At 36.8% G+C, this 22,314-nt stretch overlaps 1 protein-coding gene across 8 annotated transcripts in view; it reads left to right on the forward strand.

Moving 5' to 3' along the window:
- Nucleotides 1–22,314, forward strand: part of RNF141 (ring finger protein 141) — a 58,549-nt gene that overhangs the window by 33,168 nt on the left and 3,067 nt on the right. For 4 of the 8 annotated variants that reach the window (XM_022555817.2, XM_089915170.1, XM_089915164.1 and 1 more), the window contains 3 exons: nt 1,490–1,671; nt 6,563–6,670; nt 11,600–20,620. In XM_022555817.2, coding sequence (XP_022411525.1) covers nt 1,490–1,671; nt 6,563–6,670; nt 11,600–11,750 — 441 coding nt within the window. In that variant the 3' untranslated portion in view covers nt 11,751–20,620. The other 4 variants (XR_016393820.1, XM_089915165.1, XM_089915168.1 and 1 more) reach the window with 4 other exon arrangements.

The raw sequence follows: 22,314 nt of genomic DNA on the forward strand, positions 1-22,314 counted from the left end.
CACATAATGGGTACTCGATAACTATTTGTTATGTGAATTGTATGATTATAATAATTACAGTTTGTAGCAAATATAACAAAAAAGAAGCCTCACGGATATAGAGAACAAACTAGTGGTTACCAGTGGCAGGGGTGGGTGGGTAGGGGCAATATAAAGGGAGGGGATTAAGAGGTACAAACTATGAGGTATAAAATAAGCTACAAGAATATATTGTACAACACAGGGAATATAGCTAATATAATAACTATAAATGGAGTATAACCTTTAAAAATTGTGAATCACTATATTGTATACCTGTAATTTATATTGTACATCAACTATACTTCAATTTAAAAAATAGAAGTTTGATGAGCTTTGCTATTAAATACCAAGTTTATATGAATTATTCCCTAATTTCTGAACTGTGCAGTTCCAGAGGAAGACTGGCCCAGTTTCCTCAGCTCTGAAAGTCTTATTTTGTAAGCCTGTATAAATTCCTGTCACCTTTAATGCTGTTTATTTGTTCTCTACCCCATGTATAGTCTTCTATTACAAAGAATCTTACATATTTGCATCTCTATAGAGACCTTACCTTCCCCAAATTTAATGAATTTTCTGATTATTAGAGATGGTTCTACCATTTTCACAGTGGAATCTGATTCATACTTGATTCTGTTTTTTCTCTTACTGCCTTCTCAAGTAATAATAAATGCTAGTTACAAATATTATTATTTTATTCAAAATATTGAAATGTTGCTATAATCATGTCTTTTTTATATAACCTAACTATTGTACTTCACTTTCTCATGTCTCCAGATTGTAAGTTTTGGTATATAATAGAACTTAAGATATTCAAGAAGGAAATCTGTTGTTTCAGTTATAGTAGAATGGCATGTGGTTGTTGGATTCAAATAAAACTTTAATTAAAAAATTCTATAGGGGCTTCCCTGGTGGTCCAGTGGGTAAGGCTCCGCACTCCCAATGCAGAGGGCCCGGGTTTGATCCCTGATCGGGGAACTAGATCCCACATGCATGCTGGAACTAAAGATCCCAACGAAGATCCTGTATACCGCAACTAAGACCTGGCACAGCCAAAATAAATGATAAATGAATAAATAAATAAATATTTTTAAAAACTGAACCTTAATTTAAAAAAAAATTCTTTAAATAAATTAAAATGAAAAGGATTGTCAATACTGATCTCTAAAATAAGTTTCTTAATTCTGGGAAAGTTGCCTGACCTCAACAACTAAACAGGATGATGGCTAATCAACCCTACAGGTTATTTTGAGTATCACATGATATAATATTGTATATTTTGAACCCCACAAATGTAGGGGACATGATATTATTCATTTGCTCAGACTCTTGCTCTCTTGTTAGGTAATTTGCAAACTTTGAAAACTTCTGTTTCCTAGGATGTTTGACTAAATATTTGTTCCCCTTTTTTGGGAAAAATCGATCAAAAAAATTATCAACTTTTTTTTTTTCATTTTCTTTGTATTTTTAGATTAACAAAAGCAGTGGCATTGTGGAAGCATCACGGATCATGAATTTGTACCAGTTTATTCAGCTTTATAAAGACATCACAAGTCAAGCAGCAGGAGTATTGGCACAGAGCTCCACCTCTGAAGACCCTGATGAAAACTCATCATCTGTAACATCTTGTCAGGCTAGTCTTTGGATGGGAAGGTATACAGTTCATAAATACCATGTTTTTCTTATTTTCCAACATGCAAAGTACTGAAATCGCATTAATGTTTTTGCTGGTGTTCTCCGTGACATCTTAAATCACATTACTTTTTGTCTCAGTTGATATTATATCCCAGATCTGCTTTTGGATTATTCTGTGTTTCAGGACATTGTTAGAGTGCCAAATTAAAGAAAAACTAAAGTGGCTCACACCAGGTAATGCTTCTGTCAATCTAGTTTCCATGAATCCACTCTCCGCTCTACTTGCTTGCATTTAATGACAAAGGATATAGTTAATACCCCTCTTATAATAGGCATTTAGGTTCTTAGACAATCAAAGCTCTTCAGGGAATTAGGTCCAAGAATCTGGCAAAACCATTCCAGTTTTTCTTAAAGATATCTGACTAATTGGAGCATTAACATTGTAAATACTGTCTCCAGGACTTGGCAGTCCATTCAGGAATGAACAAGTAGTTGGTGCACATATTGCATGTACTGAGTTACCAGAAGGAAATGAAGTCAGACAGCATTTTCTGTGATGGTGCTTGTTTACTCAGGCCTAATATATTATTGTTCTATCTAAACTTTCTTTTCCTTCTCTATAATGCTTTTGGCATGTGAAAACTCCCACCTGTTGCCATTTGACAACCATGACCATTATTTAACTTTATAAATGCCTCATTGGAAAAAGCCTTATGTGGGTCAAGACATGTTGACATCCTGTCTTATTGTCATACAGGGTAGACAGCACAAATCTGAATTGACAGTGTCTTTTAACTTCAAGTTAAGAATATGGTTAACAAGAACTTCTTTTTTATTGCTCCATTTACAGTTGCATTTTCCGATCCATTCTTAACCACCTGGTTTCCAAATACTATGTTGTAGTAAGATTGTATTTTAACTTATCATGTCCTGTTTATCTTTAATAGGATTGTTTGGTTTTCTACATTTGGGCTGTACAAGTGTTGCTGATGAAATGCCAAATGAGTTTTAGAGTATTATAGGCAGGATTTTGGCTTATCTTTCCTGTATTTTGTAAAGTTAATCTTTCAAAGACAGGCGTCTGATTTCCTGCTTTTTCTCCTCTCCCTCTTCAGAATGGTGATTTTTTTTTTTTGAGTATTTTGAAAGTTGACAATAGTATTTACTAGTAAATAGTATTTACTAAGCTCGATGGTAGCAAATTAATTGAAAGTAATACTTTTTTCTTATTGCAGTCATTGTAATGAAGGAGGTAAGAGTGTTATTCCTTTTCATGTGTCCTTGAGACTGGGAAACTCAATGCCTGATTGGTAGGTTAGGGCTGCTTCTTGCCTTTGTATGCTTTTTGGGTTTTTTTGTTACACCCTGATACACTTAGTTCATAGAAAAACAGACTTTTCAAGTTGAGAGGGATCTTAAGAGGTATTTATTTGGTTCAGCCTTACATCTGGTGCCTATTTCTATTAGTGGTTTATATTTATTAAGTACTTGTAGGGTATTAGGCATTGTGATGAGTGCTTTACACATATAAACTCATTAAATCACAACAACCCCATAAGAATACAATTATTGGTTCATTACAGATGTAGAAACTGAGGTTTAGACAAATAAATGACACGGCTAGAAATTGGCCTAGCTGAGATTCACATTCTGGCCTGTCTGGCAATACAGCCATGCTTGCAACCTCTGCATTAGTACTCTCTAGTGCAGGAAGATCCTATACTAGAGTGCTTCTTAAACTTTAATATTCACTGGTTTTGAGGAGGAGCTTGAGATTCTGTCAGGTTCCCAGGTGTTGTCACTACTGCTCATCCATGGATAGCACTTTGCACAGTGAGACTTAACCACATTTAGCCAAGTGGTAGTCCAGCTTGTACATGAACACCTGCAGCTGTAAGGGACTCACTGCCTCAGAAAGGCAAGCCTTTTGATTCACAAATAGCTTTAATGACTATGTAATTTTCCCTTTTGCATTATTTTCCTCAGAGACAAAATCTGGCTCTCCTAAGGCAGCACAGGACAGATTCTAGAACCAAATTGCTTGTGTTCAAATCCTGGCTCTACTCCTTACTATGTCACTCTGGACAAGTTATTAAACTCTCTTTCCTCAGTTTCCTCATCTTTTAAAAGAGGATGACAATGATAAGATCTACTTCATAGGACTCTTGGGAGAGTTAAGTGAGTTAATATATGTAAAATGCTTGGGGGCTTCCCTGGTAGTGCGGTGGTTAAGAATCCACCTGCCAACGCAGGGGACATGGGTTGGAGCCCTGGTCTGGGAAGATCCCACATGCCACGGAGCAACTAAGCCCATGTGCCACAACTACTGAGCCTGCGCTCTAGAGCCCATGAGCCACAACTGAAGCCCGCACGCCTAGAGCCCGTGCTCCACAATAAGAGAAGCCACCGCAATGAGAAGCCCGCGCACCACAACTAAGAGTAGCCCCTGCTCGCCGCAACTAGAGAAAGCCTGCGCACAGCAACGAAGACCCAACGCAGCCAAAAATAAATAAATTAAATAAATAAAATGCTTGGAACAGTGCCTGGCCCATAAAAAAAAAAGTCTGTAAAAGTTAACTATCATTATTCTTAAATTATTACTGTATTCTACTTATTTCAGTGACACTGCCCTCTGGAAATCCACCAAACAAGTCTGTTCTCTCTTTCAGCCCTTCAAATACTTGAAAACAGAAATCAAATTCTCACTGAGCCTCTGTTCTCCAGGATAAGCCTCCCCAGTTCCTTCGGCCTTTGTTTGTATAGGTCTCTTCTATATCCCAGAGGCTTTCCTGGATGATCTTTTATTTGTCAATTTGTCTTTCAGGTAGGGGGCAGAGAACTGAATTCTCCACTTTACAAGTGGTCTAATAAGGACAAACAGAGCAAGACTCTTCCTCCTTCCTTCTTCTGGTCACTGTATTGCTAGGAAGGTAGCAAGAAAAGTGAACATAGTACAGCTTCTGCTGGCTGCTTCTGTGTCTCCTGTTCTTTCTTTCAACTCCATCCAGAATGCTGTTCTTTGTAACCCTCTACTCCTCTGTTTTAAACTCTAACCTTCAGGACTCTGTCACTGTTTATGGATTCAATTATATTCTCTGCTACTGACACCCAAGTCCATGTCCTTAGACATAAATTGTAAACTCCTCAAGAGCAGAGACCCTAGTTCTTCTGGGTCTGGCACAATACGTGGCACCTAAAAGGCATTTAAACATTTAAATGAATAGATATAGAAAAATTCAAGTAACATTAGATCCACATCCATCTAGGGTTTCATTAAGTTTCCCCATTTCAATTCAGGGGCTGCCCTCTTTTATGCATTGCTAAAGCATAGCATTTAATCTATTACCACATCCTGATGATTTGTCTTTTGTAATGCTGCTTAGACCAGGCCCTAATTATCTCCCAGGTGAATTGCTGAAATAAGGATCTGATTGGTGTTCCTCCCTCTAGACTGTCCTCCATACTGCTCTCCCAATTAATCTCCTACAGCATTATTTCCAATGGGGGTTCACTTTCCCCTTGATTAAACTCTGTCAGAACAAGTTTAAACTTATTATTTTGACATACAAGGATCAGATTATCTCTGCTATACTTAAGCAATCTTTTCTCTTATTTTTCTCCCCGGAGCATGATGCTAGCCTCCTTGTTACACACATATACAGAGTTTTGGGGTTTTTTTTTCCTACCTCTATAGCTTTGTTTATTCACATAGAACATCCTCTGTCTGTCGAAATCCTATCATTTTTTCTACCTCATCTTTCTGACAAGTTTGAAATATACTCATTTCTTCCTTCTTTACTTAGCACTTACTACATGTAATGCACATTTGACATTTGCTTATCTTCTATATACAAATTGACAGATTTTAAAGTAGTATATAGTGTCTTATATACAGTGGTATAAGCACAGCAGGGAATAAAAACATGTTAGAGATAGTTCCTACCCTCAAGAAGCTTATAGTCCAGTGGCCATACTTTGAAACATTTAATTTTTGTATAATTATAAAAGTAGTACATGCTTGATGAAGTAAACCTAAAAATTACAGAATAGCACAAAGATTAAAAGCAAATTAAAATCACTTCAAGAAACATGTATTGAGAACCTAAGACAAACTCCTTGTATTCAAAGAGCTTACAGTGTATGGATAGACCAACAACAAATAGCCAATTAAAATACAGTATTTAAGTCCTTTAACTGAGGAAAATGTTGGTTTTGAGAGCATAGAGAAGATGGCATCTTGAGCTGAGTAACTGAGGTTGGAGTTTACCAAACTCACAAGGGTATGCCAGGAAAGGAAAACACCACATACAAAGGTCCTTGGCTCATTCAGGGGCATTCAGAATTGTGGCTGGAGTAGAAGGTTCAATATCTCTTTTCTTCCCAAGATGAAAGAGCTCTTTGAGGACAAATAACTTTGCTTTCTAACTCTTTTTGTATTTCATATAGCAAGCACCTGATCCTTAAGACTAAGCTATTCTTTCATTTATATGCCCATTATCAGCAGTAGCATAACAAGACCCTGTTGGCAGGATCCCTATTTTAGAAAGCTTTGTATCCTTTATGGTGCATAAATCATATATTGGTTGAATTCATTTATAAAAATTCAATATGATTAAAATGGGCTAAGTTATTTTCCAGTTTTGGTCCATATTTTCCTTTTAACCATCTCAGGATTTATCTTTCATCCAGTCCTTTCTTTATGGAATTTGCCCCTCTAGTACTTCTTCCCTAATATATTTGCTATCCCTAAAAGATAAGTTAATTTACTCTTATATTGCATGAGTCATATTGTGCTTTATGTTGAGGGCACATAGATGCTTGATAATGCTTTTTAAGGCAATGGAAACAAAGTTTACTGCACAGTGACAACAGAGAATATCATTGCTCCAGCTCAGTTTTCACATTGCAGGGTAAAGCAGCTGACTGACGAGGAGGAGTGCTGTATCTGTATGGATGGTCGAGCTGACCTCATCCTGCCTTGTGCTCACAGCTTTTGTCAGAAGTGCATTGACAAGTGGTAAGTAATCTGCTGCCTTCATGGGTTAGGCCAAGATCAAGAGGGAGAGTGTATATGAATAAACTTCAAAAAATGCAAAAATATTATAGTTAAGTATAAGAGATTTTGTTCTTTAGTACTTTGGATTTTATGACATGCCTCCTACTGGTTAAAATATTTTTATACCTAAAGTTTATAAAATGTGGGGATGTATCTTAGTTTTGACAATTTACTTTTGCTGTAAGGAGATTTGTGCCTGACTAGAGTCTAGAATCAAACATTCCGCCTTTTCTTCTATTTTCCTCCTCATTTCTACTTTTTTCCTCCATATATGATTAGAAAGAATAATATGAATCCTTGAATATTGAATATTGGACCTGGAGAGAACTTAGAGAATAGCTAGTCAAGCTCATTATTTTACAAAATAAGAATCAAGTGTTCAGGAGAATTTATAATTGACATACAATATGTCAGTTATAACTACATATATTTAACGTACAATTTGATATATTTTGATATATGCATATGCCCATAAAAATCATCATCACAATCTAGGTAATGAACAAATCTGTCACTCCCAAAAGTTACCTCATGCCCACTGTAAGGTCTCCTTCCCCCCACCCCTTCTTTTAGTCCCCAGACAACCACTAATATGCTTTCAATCACTATAAAATAATTTGGATTTTCTATAATTTTTATAAATGGAATCATACAGTATGTACTCTTTTTTTGTCTGGCTTTTTTCATTCATTATAATTATTTCAAGATTTACTTATGTTGTAGTATGTATCAGTAGCTCCTTCCTTTTTATTACTGAGTAGTATTCATTGTATGGATATACCACAGCTTATTTATTATCCATTCACCCATTGATGGACATCGGGTTGTTTTCAATTTTTGGCTATTACAAATAAAGCTGCCTTTATATATACTTTAAATGTACATTTGTGGACAGCTGCTTTTATGGACATACATTTTGTTTTTTTCTTGGATAAATAACTAGAAGTGGAATGGCTAGATCATACGGTAGGTATATGTTTAACTTTTTAAGAAACTGCCCACTGTTTTCCGAAGTGGCTGTGACATTTTACACTCCTACCAGCAGTGTATGAGAGCTCCACTTGCCACACAACCTTGCCAGTACTTGGTATTTGTCAGTCCTTTTAATTGTAGCCATTCTAATAGATGTGTAGTGGTATCTCACTGTGGTTTTAATTTGCCTTTCCCTCCTGACTGATGATGCTGCGCATCTTTTCTTATGCTAATTTTCCATCTGTATGTATTTCATCTTTGGTGAAGTATTCATTCAGATCTTTTGCCCATTTCTTTATTGGGTTGTTTTGTATTAAGTTTTGAGAGTTCTTTATGTATTATGGATACATGTCCTTTATCAGATATATGATTTGCAAATATTTTCTCCCACTCTGTGATTTATCTTTTCATTCTCTTAAGAATGTCTTTCAAAGAGTAGACGTTTTTAATTTTGATGAAGTCCAATTTCTCAGTTCGTGATTAATGGATAATGATTTTTTACTGTCATATCTAAGAAATCTTTGTGTAACCCAAGGTCACAAAGGTTTTCTTCCATTTTTTATTCCAAAAGATTTATAGTTTTTAGGTTTTACATTTTGGTCTATGATCTATTTTGAGTTAATTTTTGTATATGCTGTGACATGTGGATCAAAAAATTTTTATTTTACGCTTACATGGCTTTCCAGTTGCTCCAGCACAATTTGTTGAAAAGACTATCTTTTCTTCACTAAATTGCCTCTTCACCTTTGTTAAAAATCAGTTGTTAAAGCACAGGTGAGTCTATTTCTGGACTCTATTCTGTTCCATTGACCTGTTGTCTATTTCACACCAATACCACACTACATAGGTTAGTGTAGCTTTGTAAGTCTTAAAATCAGGGAGTGTTAATCCTCCAACTTTGTTCTTTTTCAAAGTTGTTTTGGCTTTTCTAGATCTGCATTTCAGTGTGAACTGTATAATCAACTTGTCAATTTCTACAAAAAAGCTATAAGAATTTTGATTGGGATTGCATTAAATAATTTTGAGAGTGTTAACTTCTTAACAATACTGAGTCTTCCAACCCACATCACAGTATATTTCTCGATTTATTTAGGTCTTCTTTAATTTCGTCATCAATATTCGTAGTTTCCAGTGTTGCATATCCTTGACAGATTGATCCCTAAGTATTTTATAATTTTTATGCTACTTTAAATGGTATTTTTAAATTTCAGTTTCTGATTATTGTATTTCTATGTACTAGCAATAAACAGATTTTGTGTATCAATCTATCGTGCAACCTTACTGATTTATTTATTAGCTCTTATAGCTTTATTGTAGATTCCATAGGATTTTATCAAGTGTGTGAAAAACACTTTTGAAAGATATTTTTTCTGGATATAGAATTCTAGACTGATATTTCTTCTCTCAGTACTTTAATGACGTTGCTCCCCCCCTTCTTGCTTACATCATTTCCTGTGAGAAATCTGCTCTCATCCTCATCATTTTTCCTCTGTAGGTAATGTGCCTTTTTTTCTCTGGCTGCTTTTAAGGTTTTTTCCCTTTATCACTGATTTTGAGCAATTTGATTGATGTGCGTTAGTTTTCTTCATGTTCCTTGCACTTAGGGTTCATTGAGCTCCTTGGATTTGTAGGTTTATAGTATCATCAGTTTTGGAAATTTTTCAGCCAGTATTTTCTCAAATATTTTTTTCTGTTTTCTTTTGTCCCCTCTCCTTCTGAGACTCCAGTTACTAATGTATTAGACCACTTTAGGTTGTCCCACAGTTCACTGATGCTATTTTCCTTCTTTTTTTTTTTTTTTTTTTTTTTTTTTTGCGGTACATGGGCCTCTCACTGCTGTGGCCTCTCCCGTTGCGGAGCACAGGCTCCGGACATGCAGGCCCAGCGGCCATGGCTCATGGGCCTAGCCGCTCCGCGGCATGTGGGATCCTCCCGGACCGGGGCACGAACCCGTGTCCCCTGCATCGGCAGGTGGACTCTCAACCACTGTGCCACCAGGGAAGCCCTTTCCTTCTTTTTTGAGTCATTTTCTCTGTATTTCATTTTGGATAGTTAATATTGCTATATCTTTTCAATTCACTAATCTTTTTTTCCTGCAATGTCTAACTTGCCATTAATCCCACCCAGTGTATTTTTTTCTTGAGATTTCTTAGTTTTCATCCAGAAGTTTAAGTTTTTAATATCTTCCAATCTCTGCTTAATATGTTTGTCTTTCCTCTACTTTTTTAATATATGGAATATAATTATCATAACCTTTCATTTTCTTGCTGCTAATTCTAACATCTGTGTGAGTTCTGGATTACTTTTGATGGATTTTTCTCTTCATTTTGGGTTGTATTTTTATACTTCTTTGTATGACTGGTAGTTCTTAACTGGGTGCCAGACATTGTGATTTTTTTACCTTTTCGGGTACTGGATATTTTTGTATACGTATATTCTTGAGCTTTGTTCTGGAATATAGTTACTTGGAAACAGTTTAATCCTTTTGAGTCTTGCTTTTATGGTTTGTTAGGCAGGACCAGAATGATGTTTAGTTTAGAAGCTAATTATGCCCCACTAATGAGACAAGACTTCAGAGTACTCTACCCAATGTTCCATAAATTATGAGGTTTTCTACTCTGGCTGGTGGGAACAGGCAATGTCCCAGGCCCTGTGTGAGCTTTGGTTACTGTTCCCTCAAATCACTTTTGGGTGATTCCACAGCCTTGAGTAGTTTCCTCACATGCACACACTGATCATTACTCTACTGAATATATCTACGGGGACCTTCAGTAGACTCTGGGGTTCTCCCTTTGTATAGCTTTCTCCTTTGCAGTACTCCACCCTATGAACTCTAGCTGCTTTGGCTTCCCGAGGTCCTCAGCTCTGACTTGTCAACTCAGGGAGTCTACCGGGCTCCATCTCAGTCTCCCCTGCTTGCTCTGTAGCCTGGAAACTCTCAAGGGCAGTAAGCTGGGCAATTATAGGGCTCACCTTCTTTTGCTTCCTATCTCTCCAGGGTTATAATCTTTTGTCATCTTATGCTTAGTGTTGAAAACCATTATTTCATGTATTTTGTCCAGTGTTTTAGTTGTTTCAAGTGGGAAGATAAATCTGTTCCCTATTGGCCAGAAACTGACTGTTTTAAAATTGTAACTTTTGTGCACAGAAAAGCACACAATTATCTTGAAAAATATCTCTGAGGGACCAGAAATGAATCTGAATTATATATGCCAGCTCTACTTTCACATTGAGTTTTTGGAACAGATTTCTAAATTTTTGCACAGAAGCCAAGGAGCAATTGATATAATTTAATTACTTTGGTCTCAGACTTCACTGAGAGATGAAGAGAAAAATATTTTCCCTCTATGACATGTTTCTGGCTCAAATATGTTATTTTTGAAATTTCCAAAATAATGTTTGACAAGACAAAAAAATCCCTTTGGAAAACATAATCTGATTTAAGTGATTATATATAAGCTCTTTCCTCCCCCCAAAATTATTCTGCATGTAAAGTTCATTTATTATTTTAAACCTTGAATGCTTCCATTCCATTGTTTATAGCAGCAAAAGATAAGAAAAAACCTAAATGTCCTTCTATGGGAGATAAGTTAAATGAAGTATGGCCTATCCAAACAGTGTATGTTTATTTTGAATAGACAGCTCTAACAGGTGCTGATACTTGTAAAAAGAGCAGTGATGTATAGATACACACAAGCTTGGTCATGCCTGGCCTATCTCTAGAAGAATGTATAAGAAACTGGTAACAGTGGTTGCCTCTGGGGATAATAATTAAAGACTGGGATAGGAGGAAGAGATATATTTTTCACTATATACTTTTATGCTGTTTACTTTAAAAAAAAGCATGTACATGTATTGTTCCAAATCCATTTTTTAAACAGAAAAAGAAAACAAACTGTTATTTGACTTCTCTAATAGGAGTGATCGACACAGGAATTGCCCGATTTGCCGCCTACAGATGACTGGAGCAAATGAATCTTGGGTGGTGTCAGATGCACCCACTGAAGATGATATGGCTAACTATATTCTTAACATGGCTGATGAGGCAGGCCAGCCCCATAGGCCATGACCTTGGGGTGAAGTGTTCTGTTGCTAATGTGGGCTACAAACACTTTGGTCATGGCGGAAGAATGCAGGGATGTTGTAGGACAGACACAGAGAAGTCAATTTTCCCCACCCTCTTATTTTCACTATTCTGACAATTTGTCCATTTCCTTTGATAAACTTTCCATGTCTTCCATTTATGGTAAACTAAAACTTGCTACTGTTTTAGACCATATTTTCCTATTGTTTATCTGTTCTAATATATATTAGGACTAATTGCTCTTGAATCCTTTGCTGAGGTAACAGCAACATTTCCAGGGGCTTCTGAAATACTATTATTTTTCAGGGCAAGAGTATTCTGGAATCTATTTAGTTAGGTTTAAAATGAACCTTGAATGTTAAAAAGCTGTAGCCATCTGAGAGAAAATCTTAAATGACTGAAAATGTAGAATACATCAAAGTGCATGTTACTACTTAAATTAGTCTTACTGCTGGAATCTAAGGAGTATGTATGCCCCCTTGTGGTTAGCTATTGCTCCTTTTATAGTTTTTACTTGAAATAATCCACAATTATTTCATAACTTTAAGTGTTTTGGAACTACATGCTTTTCACTTAAAAGTCTTCTCCCCCCTCCCCCATGCTGTATAATTTGGATTAGGACTATAAACTTGGGCAGGACTTTGCCTTGTAAATGGATTTCTGCTGGAGAATCTTCTTGGCTATTCTGCAAATGCTTTCCACAGCTGGGAAACTGTTCTAAATAGCTTTTGATAATACGTATGTATCTTGCCGTTTCAGATGGAAATTTTTCTTCATTACAGACCCTAAATTTTATGTCCAAATTATGATAAATCATTCAATATTGGTTTATGGCGCTTTTATTTTCTTAATTTGAAGGCATCTTTCTGAGGTCCCAAAGTCTTCAAATTTCTTAGATTAAGAGAGAAGAAAATAGGGTGTAGCCTTTTAACCATATGTACATAAAACACCTCTGAAAGTTAGGAGATTAATTTGACTTACTGTTTCACTGCATTTTATTTGAAATACCCTGAAAGAGTATAGTTATGTTCAGTGGCATTTGAACCATTTTTTTTTAATTTTGCTTATAAAGTAAAATTTTTTATTTTAAGCTAACATTTCAGCATATAATAAACTAGGGCCTGATGTCTTTAAAAAGTATTTTAACATTCCATGTAACTTTTATGATTTATTATTGGTAAATTGCAAATGTTACTATTTTCCAGAGTACCAAAGTATACAATTTAAGTTGCTGCTTATTGACAGCAGAATTTTTGGATACTAGGGACTTTAATAGGCATGCAAATTAAGTAATTCATTTTTAGGAAAAATGTCTGACAAAAGGTAGCTTGATTTTACCCCAAAAATACTGATAACTAATTGGTTGACATTCATGATGGGGGCAGCTCAGTACCAAATAGCTAAACACTTGCTATGGACGCTTATGCAAGTAGAGTACTGGGGGCTGTAGCCTATCAACCTGGCAGTGCACTTGATGGCTGTGTGACCTAGAGAAAGCCCCTTCCTCTGGTTTGTAGGTTCTTACTTTAGAAACAGACTTTATCTGTGGTTTTCACACTTTATTTCAGCAATAGAACTTTTTCAAGTAAAAATCTTACTCAGAACCTTTACACACACGTGCTGCACATGCATGAACACACACCCTACCCCACTAAACGCCATTTTATCATTATAAATTTCCTTATATAAACTTTATATACCATAATAACTAAATATTTATGAAGTCAACCAATGAAAACATGTATTAATGCACTGGTGATTACCAGTATATTGGAATCTGATGAGTAATACAGTTGTATGATGGGACTTGTTTTTAAAATTTTTTTTCAAAAGAATTAAATAATTCAAGTCAAAATCCAGAACTCTGAATCTCCTCCATGGATTCTTAGTACTCCATGGAACCTATTTTGAAAACCTTGAGACAGAGAATCCTCTGAGGTGTTTTCCAGCTCTAAGATTTTAAATTGTCTTTATGGATTAGATTTTCTGAGTCTCATTCAGATTGCCCAATTTAAGAATGTTTCTGAAAATGAACAAAGTGGCTTTACTGATTTTTGGATCTTTCCAGGTATAGCCAATGATTTTATCCCCCAGAATCCTTCACCTTTCAAGGAATTATTTAACAGTGAGCCCAGTGACTTGATATTGCCCAAACCTTTTATTTATTTTCCAATATGAGCTCCAAGACACTAACTGATCTACTGTGAAATTAAACGTTTTTACTAGCCTTATCAAATAAAGGAGCACAGTTTTTTGCTCACTCCATTAAACTGGGTGATAATTCTTTAGATGTGAATGTTAGGTAGGTTCTACTGTAATAGCTAATCATAGAAGTTATAAATTTGTTTAATGGATGAAATGTATACTTTTTGTATTCTGTACAGCTTGTCCTTTTTAAATATGAAGTACTTAAACGCACTTACTATGATAGGAAATATGTGTGCCTTCTAGGATTTATGAAGTGGTTTCATGAACTCTTAAGAAATTTGTTTTATAAGTTATAAAGTTTCCCTATCTTAACCCAATAGCAAAGGGTTTACTCATAATACTGTAGAACTTTAGTTTGAGAAAGTGGATTTGACTATGTACTGAATTTAGACATTGAAAATAATAGTATCTGTTTTATTCTTAGGGCAAACTGACATATTGTGCAATAAATAATCTTTAGCAAGTAAATTTTAGCTAATTGAAGAGATTTTTTTTTCTTATCATGTAGTTTCACATTCTTATATACTGTGTTTATATTCCTTAGAGGACTATTTTGTATTGTGCTCTGGGGGATTGTAATGTTTTTGTGCTATGTTTTAAAACTCATTTCAAATTAGACTCAATTTCCTTATACCTAATATATGTAGGGGTAATAAGGCTGCTTGAAAATATATTTTGGTTCAGTGATTTTTATCACTGGAAAGTTGGATTCATTAAAAGGTAGTCCAAAGAATTGCACTTTTCACTGTTTTTTTCTTCATTAAGTAAGTCCAGCTTACTTTGTCTGTCTAGGAATAAGAAAACTACTTGGAGATTAGGGAAATCAGCTGTTCACCCACATTTAAAATGGGCAACACAATGACAATATAATATAAAGAGTTAGCAACAGACTTTCATTTGTTTTCATGGTCTTTTGTTACCCTACTGAATAGTAAAAATAATCGATAAAGTACTTTACCCTATGGTGGTTTTGATGTTTACCTTATAAGATCATTTCTAAGATAAAAGAATGTAATTAGAGAAGCAGGCTAGAATCTTAGTGCTGAGAAGTGGAAAGCCATTTATAAGAAGGAGTAGCAGTTAATAATGTATATTGTCATGGAGAAGTACACATTTTGGTATCAAAGACATAAACGCCCCCTCAGATATATTTTGATAATCTTGCAGCTGTTTATAGTCTTAACTCTTTGGCATCCTCTTTCTAATCACATATTCCTTTAGAGGTTGAAGGTATAAAAATTTTCAAGGAACTATGTCTGATGAGTGTTCCTTTTATTGCAGTTATACTTTTTTTTGAGATTTTAATTCTTTTTAATTTTTTTATTGTAGCACAATTGCTTTACAATGTTGTTAGTTTCTGCTCTACAGTGAAGTAAATCAGCAATATTTATACCAATATCCACTCCCTCTTGGACCTCCCTCCCCCCCTTTGCCCTCCCCCCCGCCCCCCCAATCTAGATCACAGAGCACCAAGCTGAGCTCCCTGTGCTATACAGCAGGTTCCCACTATCTATTTTACACACAGTAGTGTATTTATATCAAACCTAATCTCCCTATTCGTCCCACCCTCCCTGTCCCCACCGTGTCCACAAGTCCGTTCTCTATGTCTGTGTCTCTATTCCTGTCCTACAAATAAGTTCATCTGTACCATTTTTCTAGATTCTACATATATGCGTTAATATACGATATTTGTTTTTCTCTTTTTGGCTTACTTCACTCTGTATGATAGACTCTAAGTCCATCCACATCTCTACAAATGACCCACTTTCATTCCTTTTATGACTAATATTCCATTGTATATACATACCACATCTTCTTTATCCATTCATGTATCGTTGGACATTTAGGTTGTTTCCATGTCCTATTGTAAAGCGTGCTGCAATGAACATTGGGATACATGTGTCCTTTTGAATTATGGTTTTCTCAGGGTATATGCCCAGTAGTGGGATTGCTGGGTCATATGGTAGTTCTATTTTTAGTTTTTTAAGGAACCTCCATACTGTTCTCCATAGTGGCTGTATCAATTTACATTCCCACCAACAGTGCAAATGGGTTCACTTTTCTCTACACCCTCTCCAGCATTTATTGTTTGTAGATTTTTTGACGATGGCCGCTCTCACTGGTGTGAGGTGATACCTCATTGTAGTTTTGCTTTGCATTTCTCCAATAATTAGTGATGTTGAACATCTTTTCACGTGCCTCTTGGCCATCTGTATGTCTTCTTTGGTAAAATTTAGGTCTTTTGCACATTTTTAAATTGGGTTGTTTGTTTTTTTGATATTGAGATCCATGAGCTGTTTGTATATTTTGGAGATTAATCCTTTGTCCATTGCTTCATTGGCAAATATTTTCTCCCATTCTGAGTGTTGTCTTCTTGTCTTATTTATGGTTTCCTTTGCTGTGCAAAAGTTTTTAAGTTTCATTAGGACCCATTTGTTTATTTTTGTTTTTATTTTCATAACTCTAGGAGGTGGGTCAAAAAAGATCTTGCTGTGGTTTATGTCAAAGAGTGATTTTCCTGTGTTTTCCTCTAAGAGTTTTATAGTGTCTGGTCTTACATTTAGGTCTTTAATCCATTTTGAGTTTATTTTTGGCTGTGGTGTTAGGGAGTGTTCTAATTTCATTCTTTTACATGTAGCTGTCCAGTTTTCCCAGCACCACTTATTGAAGAGGCTGTCTTTTCCCCATTATATGTTCTTTCCTCCTTTGTCATAGATTAGGTGACCATATGTGCATGGGTTTATCTCTGGGCTTTCTATCCTGTTCATCTATATTTCTGTTTTTGTGCCAATACCATACTGTCTTCATTACTGTAGCTTTGTAGTATAGTCTGAAGTTGGGTACCTGATTCATCCAGCTCTGTTTTTCTTTTGGAAGAGTGCTTTGGCTATTCGGGGTCTTTTGTGTTTCCATACAAATTGTAAAATTTTTTGTTCTAATTCTGTGAAGAATGCCATTGGTAGTTTGATAGGAATTGCATCAAGTCTGTAGATTGCTTTGGTAGTATAGTCATTTTCACAATATTGATTCTTCCAATCCAAGAACATGGTATATTTCTCCATCTGTTTATGTCATCTTTGATTTCTTTCATCAGTGTTTTATAGTTTTCTGAGTACAAGTCTTTCACCTCCTTAGGCAGCTTTATTCCTAGGTATTTTATTCTTTTTGTTGCAGTGGTAAATGGGATTGTTTCCTTGATTTCTCTGATTTTTCGTTGTTACTGTATAGATTGTTACTGTATACTGCCAGAGATTTCTGTGCATTAATTTTTGTATCCTGCGACCTTACCAAATTCAGTGACTAGTTCAAGTAGTTTTCTGGTGGCATCTTTAGGATTTTCTATGTATAGTATAGTATACATGTCATCTGCAAACAGTGACAGTTTTACTTCTTCTTTTCCAATTTGTATTCCTTTTCTTTTTCTTCTCTGATTGCTGTGGCTAGGACTTCCAAAATTATGTTGAGTGGCAGGAGTGGACATCCTTATTTCTGATCTTAGTGGAAATGCTTTCAGTTTTTCATCATTATGACGCTTGCTGTGGGTTTGTCATATATGGCCTTTATTATGTTGAGGTAGGTTCCCTCTATGCCCATTTTCTGGAGAGTTTTTATCATAAATGTGTGTGGAATTTTGTCGAAAGCTTTTTCTGCACCTATTGAGATGATCATATGGTTTTTATTACTTAATTTGTTAATGTGGTGTATCACATTGATTGATTTGTGTATATTGAAGAATCCTTGCATCCCTGGAATGAATCCCACTTGATCAGGGTGTATGATCCTTTCTATGTGTTGTTGGATTCTGTTTGCTAGTATTTTGTTGAGGATTTTTGCATCTGTGTTCATCAGTGATATTGGTCTGTAATTTTCTTTTTTGGTTGTATCTTTGTCTGGTTTTGGTATCAGGGTGATGGTGGCTTCGTAGAACAAATTTGGGAGTGTTCCTCCCTCTGCAATTTTTTGGAAGAGTTTGAGAAGGGTCAGTGTTAGCTCTTCTCTAAATGTTTGCTAGAATTCACCTGTGAAGCCATCTGATCCTAGACTTTTTTTGCAAGATTTTTAATTACAGTTTCAATTTCATTACTTGTGATGGGTCTGCTTATATTTTCTAATTCTTTCTGGTTCAGTCTTGGAAAATTGTACCTTTCCAAGAATTTGTCCATTTCTTTGAGGTTGTCCATTTTATTGGCACATAGTTGTTTGCAGTAGTCTCTTATAATCCTTTGTATGTCTGCAGTGTCAGTTGTGATTTCCCCTATTTCTGATTTTACTGATTTGCATCCTCTCTTTTTCTTGATGAGTCTGGCTAAAGGTTTATCCATTTTATCTTCTCAAAGAACCAACTTTTAGTTTTATTGGTCTTTGCTATTGTTTTATTTCTATTTCATTTATTTCTAATCTGATCTTTATTATTTCTTTCCTTCTACTGACTGGGTTTTCTTTGTTCTTTCTCTAGTTGCTTTAGGTGTAAGGTTAGATTGTTTGAGATTTTTCTTGTCCCTTGAGGTGAGATTGAATTGCTATAAGCTTCCCTCTTAGAACTGCTTTTGCTGCATCCCATAATTTTTGGGTCATAGTGTTTTAATTATCATCTGTTTCTATGTATTTTTTAATTTCTTCTTTGATTTCTTCAGTGATCTCTTGGTTATTTAGTAGTGCACTGTTTAGCATCCATGTATTTGTGTTTTTTACAGTTTTTTTTCCTGTAATTGATTTCCAATCTCATCACATTGTGGTCAGAAAAGATGCTAGATACGATTTCAATTTTCTTAAATTTTCCGAGGCTTGATTTGTGGCCCAAGGTGTGATCTACCCTGGAGAATGTTCCATGTGCACTTGAGTAGAAAGTGTATTCTGCCACTTGCAGGTGGAATGTTCTATAAATATCAATTAAATCTATCTGGTCTATTGTGTCATTTAAAGCTTGTTTCCTTATTTATTTTCTGTTTAGATGATCTGTCCATTGGTGTAAGTGGGGTGTTAAAAGTCCCCTACTGTTATTGTGTTACTGTCGATTTCCCCTTTTATGGTTGTTTTAGCATTTGCCTTATGTATTGAGGTACTCCTGTGTTGGGTGCATAAATATTTATCATTGTTATATTTTTTTCTTGGATTGATCCCTTGATCATTATGTAGTGTCCTTATCTCTTGTAACAGTCTATTTTAAAGTCTATTTTATCTGATATGAGTATTGCTACTCCAGCTTTCTTTTGATTTCCATTTGCATGGAATCTTTTTCCATCCCTTCACTTTCAGTCTGTATGTATCCCTAGGTCTGAAGTGGGTCTCTTGTAGATAGCATATATATGGGTCTTGTTTTTGTATCCATTCAGCCAGTCTGTGTCTTTTGGTTGGGGCATTTAATTGCATTCAAGGTTATTATCAAGATGTATATTCCTATTACCACTTTAATTGTTTTGGGTTTGTTTTTGTGGGTCTTTTTCTTCTCTTGTGTTTCCCGCCAGGAGAAGTTCCTTTAGCATTTGTTGTAAAGCTGGTTTGGTGGTGCTGAATTCTCTTAGGTTTTGCTTGTCTGAAAAAGCTTTTGATTTCTCCATCGAATCTGAATGAGATTCTTGCTGGGTAGATTAATCTTGGTTGTAGGTGTTTCTCTTTCATCACTTTAAGTATATCCTTCCACTCCCTTCTGGCCTGCAGTTTCTGCTGAAAAATCAGCTGATAACCTTATGGGGATTCCTTTGTATGTTATTTTTTGTTTTTCCCTTACTGCTCTTAATATTTTTTCATGAATTTAATTTGTTTGTTAGTTTGATTAATATGTGTCTTGGTGTGTTCTTCCTAGGGTTTATCCTGTATGGGACTCTCTGTGCTTCCTGGACTTGGGTGACTATTTCCTTTCCCATGTTAGGGAAGTTTTCCACTATAATCTCTTCAAATATTTTCTCAGACCCTTTCTTTTTCTCTTCTTCTTCTGGGACCCCTATACTTTGAATGTTGGTGCATTTAGTGTTGTCCCAGAGATCTCTGAGAGTGTCTTCAATTCTTTTCATTTTTTCTTTATTCTGCTCCTTGGCAGTTATTTCCACCATTCTGTCTTCCCACTCACTTATTCATTCTTCTCCCTCAGTTATTCTGTTATTGATTCCTTCTAGTCTATTTTTCATTTCAGTTATTGTGTTGTTCATCTCCGTTCGTTTGTTCTTTAGTTCTTCTAGATCTTTGTTAAACATTTCTTACATTTTCTTAATCCATGCCTCCACTGTTTCTGAGATTCTAGATCATCTTTACTATCATATCTCTGAATTATTTTTCATGTAGATTGCCTATTTCCTCTTAATTTATTTGGTCTTGTAGGTTTTTACCTTGCTCCTTCATCTGTAACATATTTTTTTGTCGTCTCATTTTTCTTTTTTTTTTTTTGGATGGCTGGGATTGTGTTCCTGTTTTGCTGGTTGTTTCGCCCGAGGCTTCCAGCACTGGAGTTTGTAGGCTGTTGGGTAGAGCTGGGTCTTAGTGCTGAAATGAGGACCTCACTCCGATGAATATTCCCTGGGGTCTGGGAATATTATCTGTCAGGCCAGTGGTTTGGACTCGGAGCTCCCACCACAGGAGCTCTGACCTGGCCCTGGGCTCGTGAACCAAGATCCCACAAGCTGCATGGGGCAGCAAAAAAAAAAGAACAATAATGAAGTGTAAATAATAAAATTAGATTAGAAAACTGACAGACATGTTAGAAAGAATAAAAAAATAAAAATATAGATGAAAACAACACCCGGATGGTAAAACAAAACTGTAATAGTAAAAAAAAAAATAAAAAAGAGGAGGAAAAAAAAAAAAGCTTGAAAAGGCCTTGGCTATGGGGGGCGGGGCTTAGGCAGGGGTGGTGTTTAGGTAGTAGGCAGGGCCTATGCTTAGGACCCACAGGACAGGAAAAGGCCCTGGGGGGGGGGGAATGGAGGGGGGGCTTAGGCTTAATGCAACAGGAGGAGCCCCAGCCCTGGAGGGCAGAGGAACAGGTCCAGGACCCGAGCAGGCTCACTGGGCCTGAGTGGGTGGGGGAAACACTAGGCACATCCCCCCAATCCTCTGATCCCACAGGGCCCCCTCCCCATTGGACTCTCTTCTTCTACCCACTCCTTCCCTCCTATGCCCCAGGACCCACGAGGCTGGAGGGGGCCTTGGAGAATGGAGGACCAGGCCCAGGAGCCCAGCAGGCTTCTCAGGCCCCAAGTGGGTGAGGGGGAAACACCTGCCACACCTCCCCTGATCCTCCCATCCCAGAGGGCCCCTCCTGCCCGCCTCTCCTCATGTCCCCGCCTCCCTCCTATGCCCAAAGGACCCATGCAGCCCAGAGGGGGGCCTTGGAGGGCAGGGGACCCTGCCTGGGAGCCCAGCAGGCTTCCTGGGTCCTAGTTGGTCAGGGGAGACGCTAGGCGTGCTCCCCCTCGATCCTCCAAGCCCCAAGCGTCCCTCCAAGAGTGGAAACACCTCCCCTCTCCCAGCTACCCCTCAGGTGCATTGGTCCTGTCCAGCCTCCACTTCTCCTCCCCCCTCACTGCCCCCTCATCCTACCCGGTCGCTCGGGGGTTCTTCCCGTCTCCTTAGGCATTGAGGTCCCCCACCAGTGTCCAGCAGGCACCCTAGTTGTGGGGAGACGTGAACTCTGCGTCCTCCCCCACCACCATCTTGACTCTGCCCCCTCTATACTTGTTCTTTATAACAGTCGTAGTTCAGGTAGAGAATACCTAGGTATATTACCAACATATCACCTTCAGTTGTATCTGCAAACCCAGAGAAAGGTCAATATTGTTTCACCAACACAGCACTCAAACAAGTAAAGAGAAAGCCATAGGGATGTGCTTTCAACTCAGCTTTATCCAAGGTAAGAGAAAGTAAAGGCCCAGGACAGGCCTTGGTAAATACCATCCCAGGAGCTTGATTGGTTTTTATGAGGCAAAGAACAATAATATTGATCATTTCAACAATGCAGTTTGAAGTAACATATAATGTGAACTTGAGCCTTTTAGAGTAAGCAAGGGATAACATGCCTCAAAAACCATTCTTTTAGAAATGTGGGCTAGTATACAATTGGTTTTGAGTCCAGCTCTGATCACAAAAGAAAGTAGAGATCCACCCAAAAAGGCCAATTAGGTACAATGATGTAACAGTGCACAGTGCTATAGAAAAAGGTATCTGAAAAGCTTGCAGGACAGGTAAAATCCAACAGGTGTTGGGTGAACAGACTGAAGTTATATCCAAGGAAAAGGAAATGACCATGTGAGGCTTTGGTCATGAACTGTTACAGCAGAAGTTAGAGAAAAAAAGCAAAGTTTTACCTTCTGGGTTTTGCTTTGTAAAGCTTACTTTGCAAGCTTCAGTT

This window comes from Delphinapterus leucas, chromosome 7, assembly GCF_059928025.1.
Source record: "Delphinapterus leucas isolate spDelLeu-1000000601 "Yukka" chromosome 7, BTC_Dleu_Yukka2, whole genome shotgun sequence".
Taxonomy (NCBI): Eukaryota; Metazoa; Chordata; class Mammalia; order Artiodactyla; family Monodontidae; genus Delphinapterus; species Delphinapterus leucas.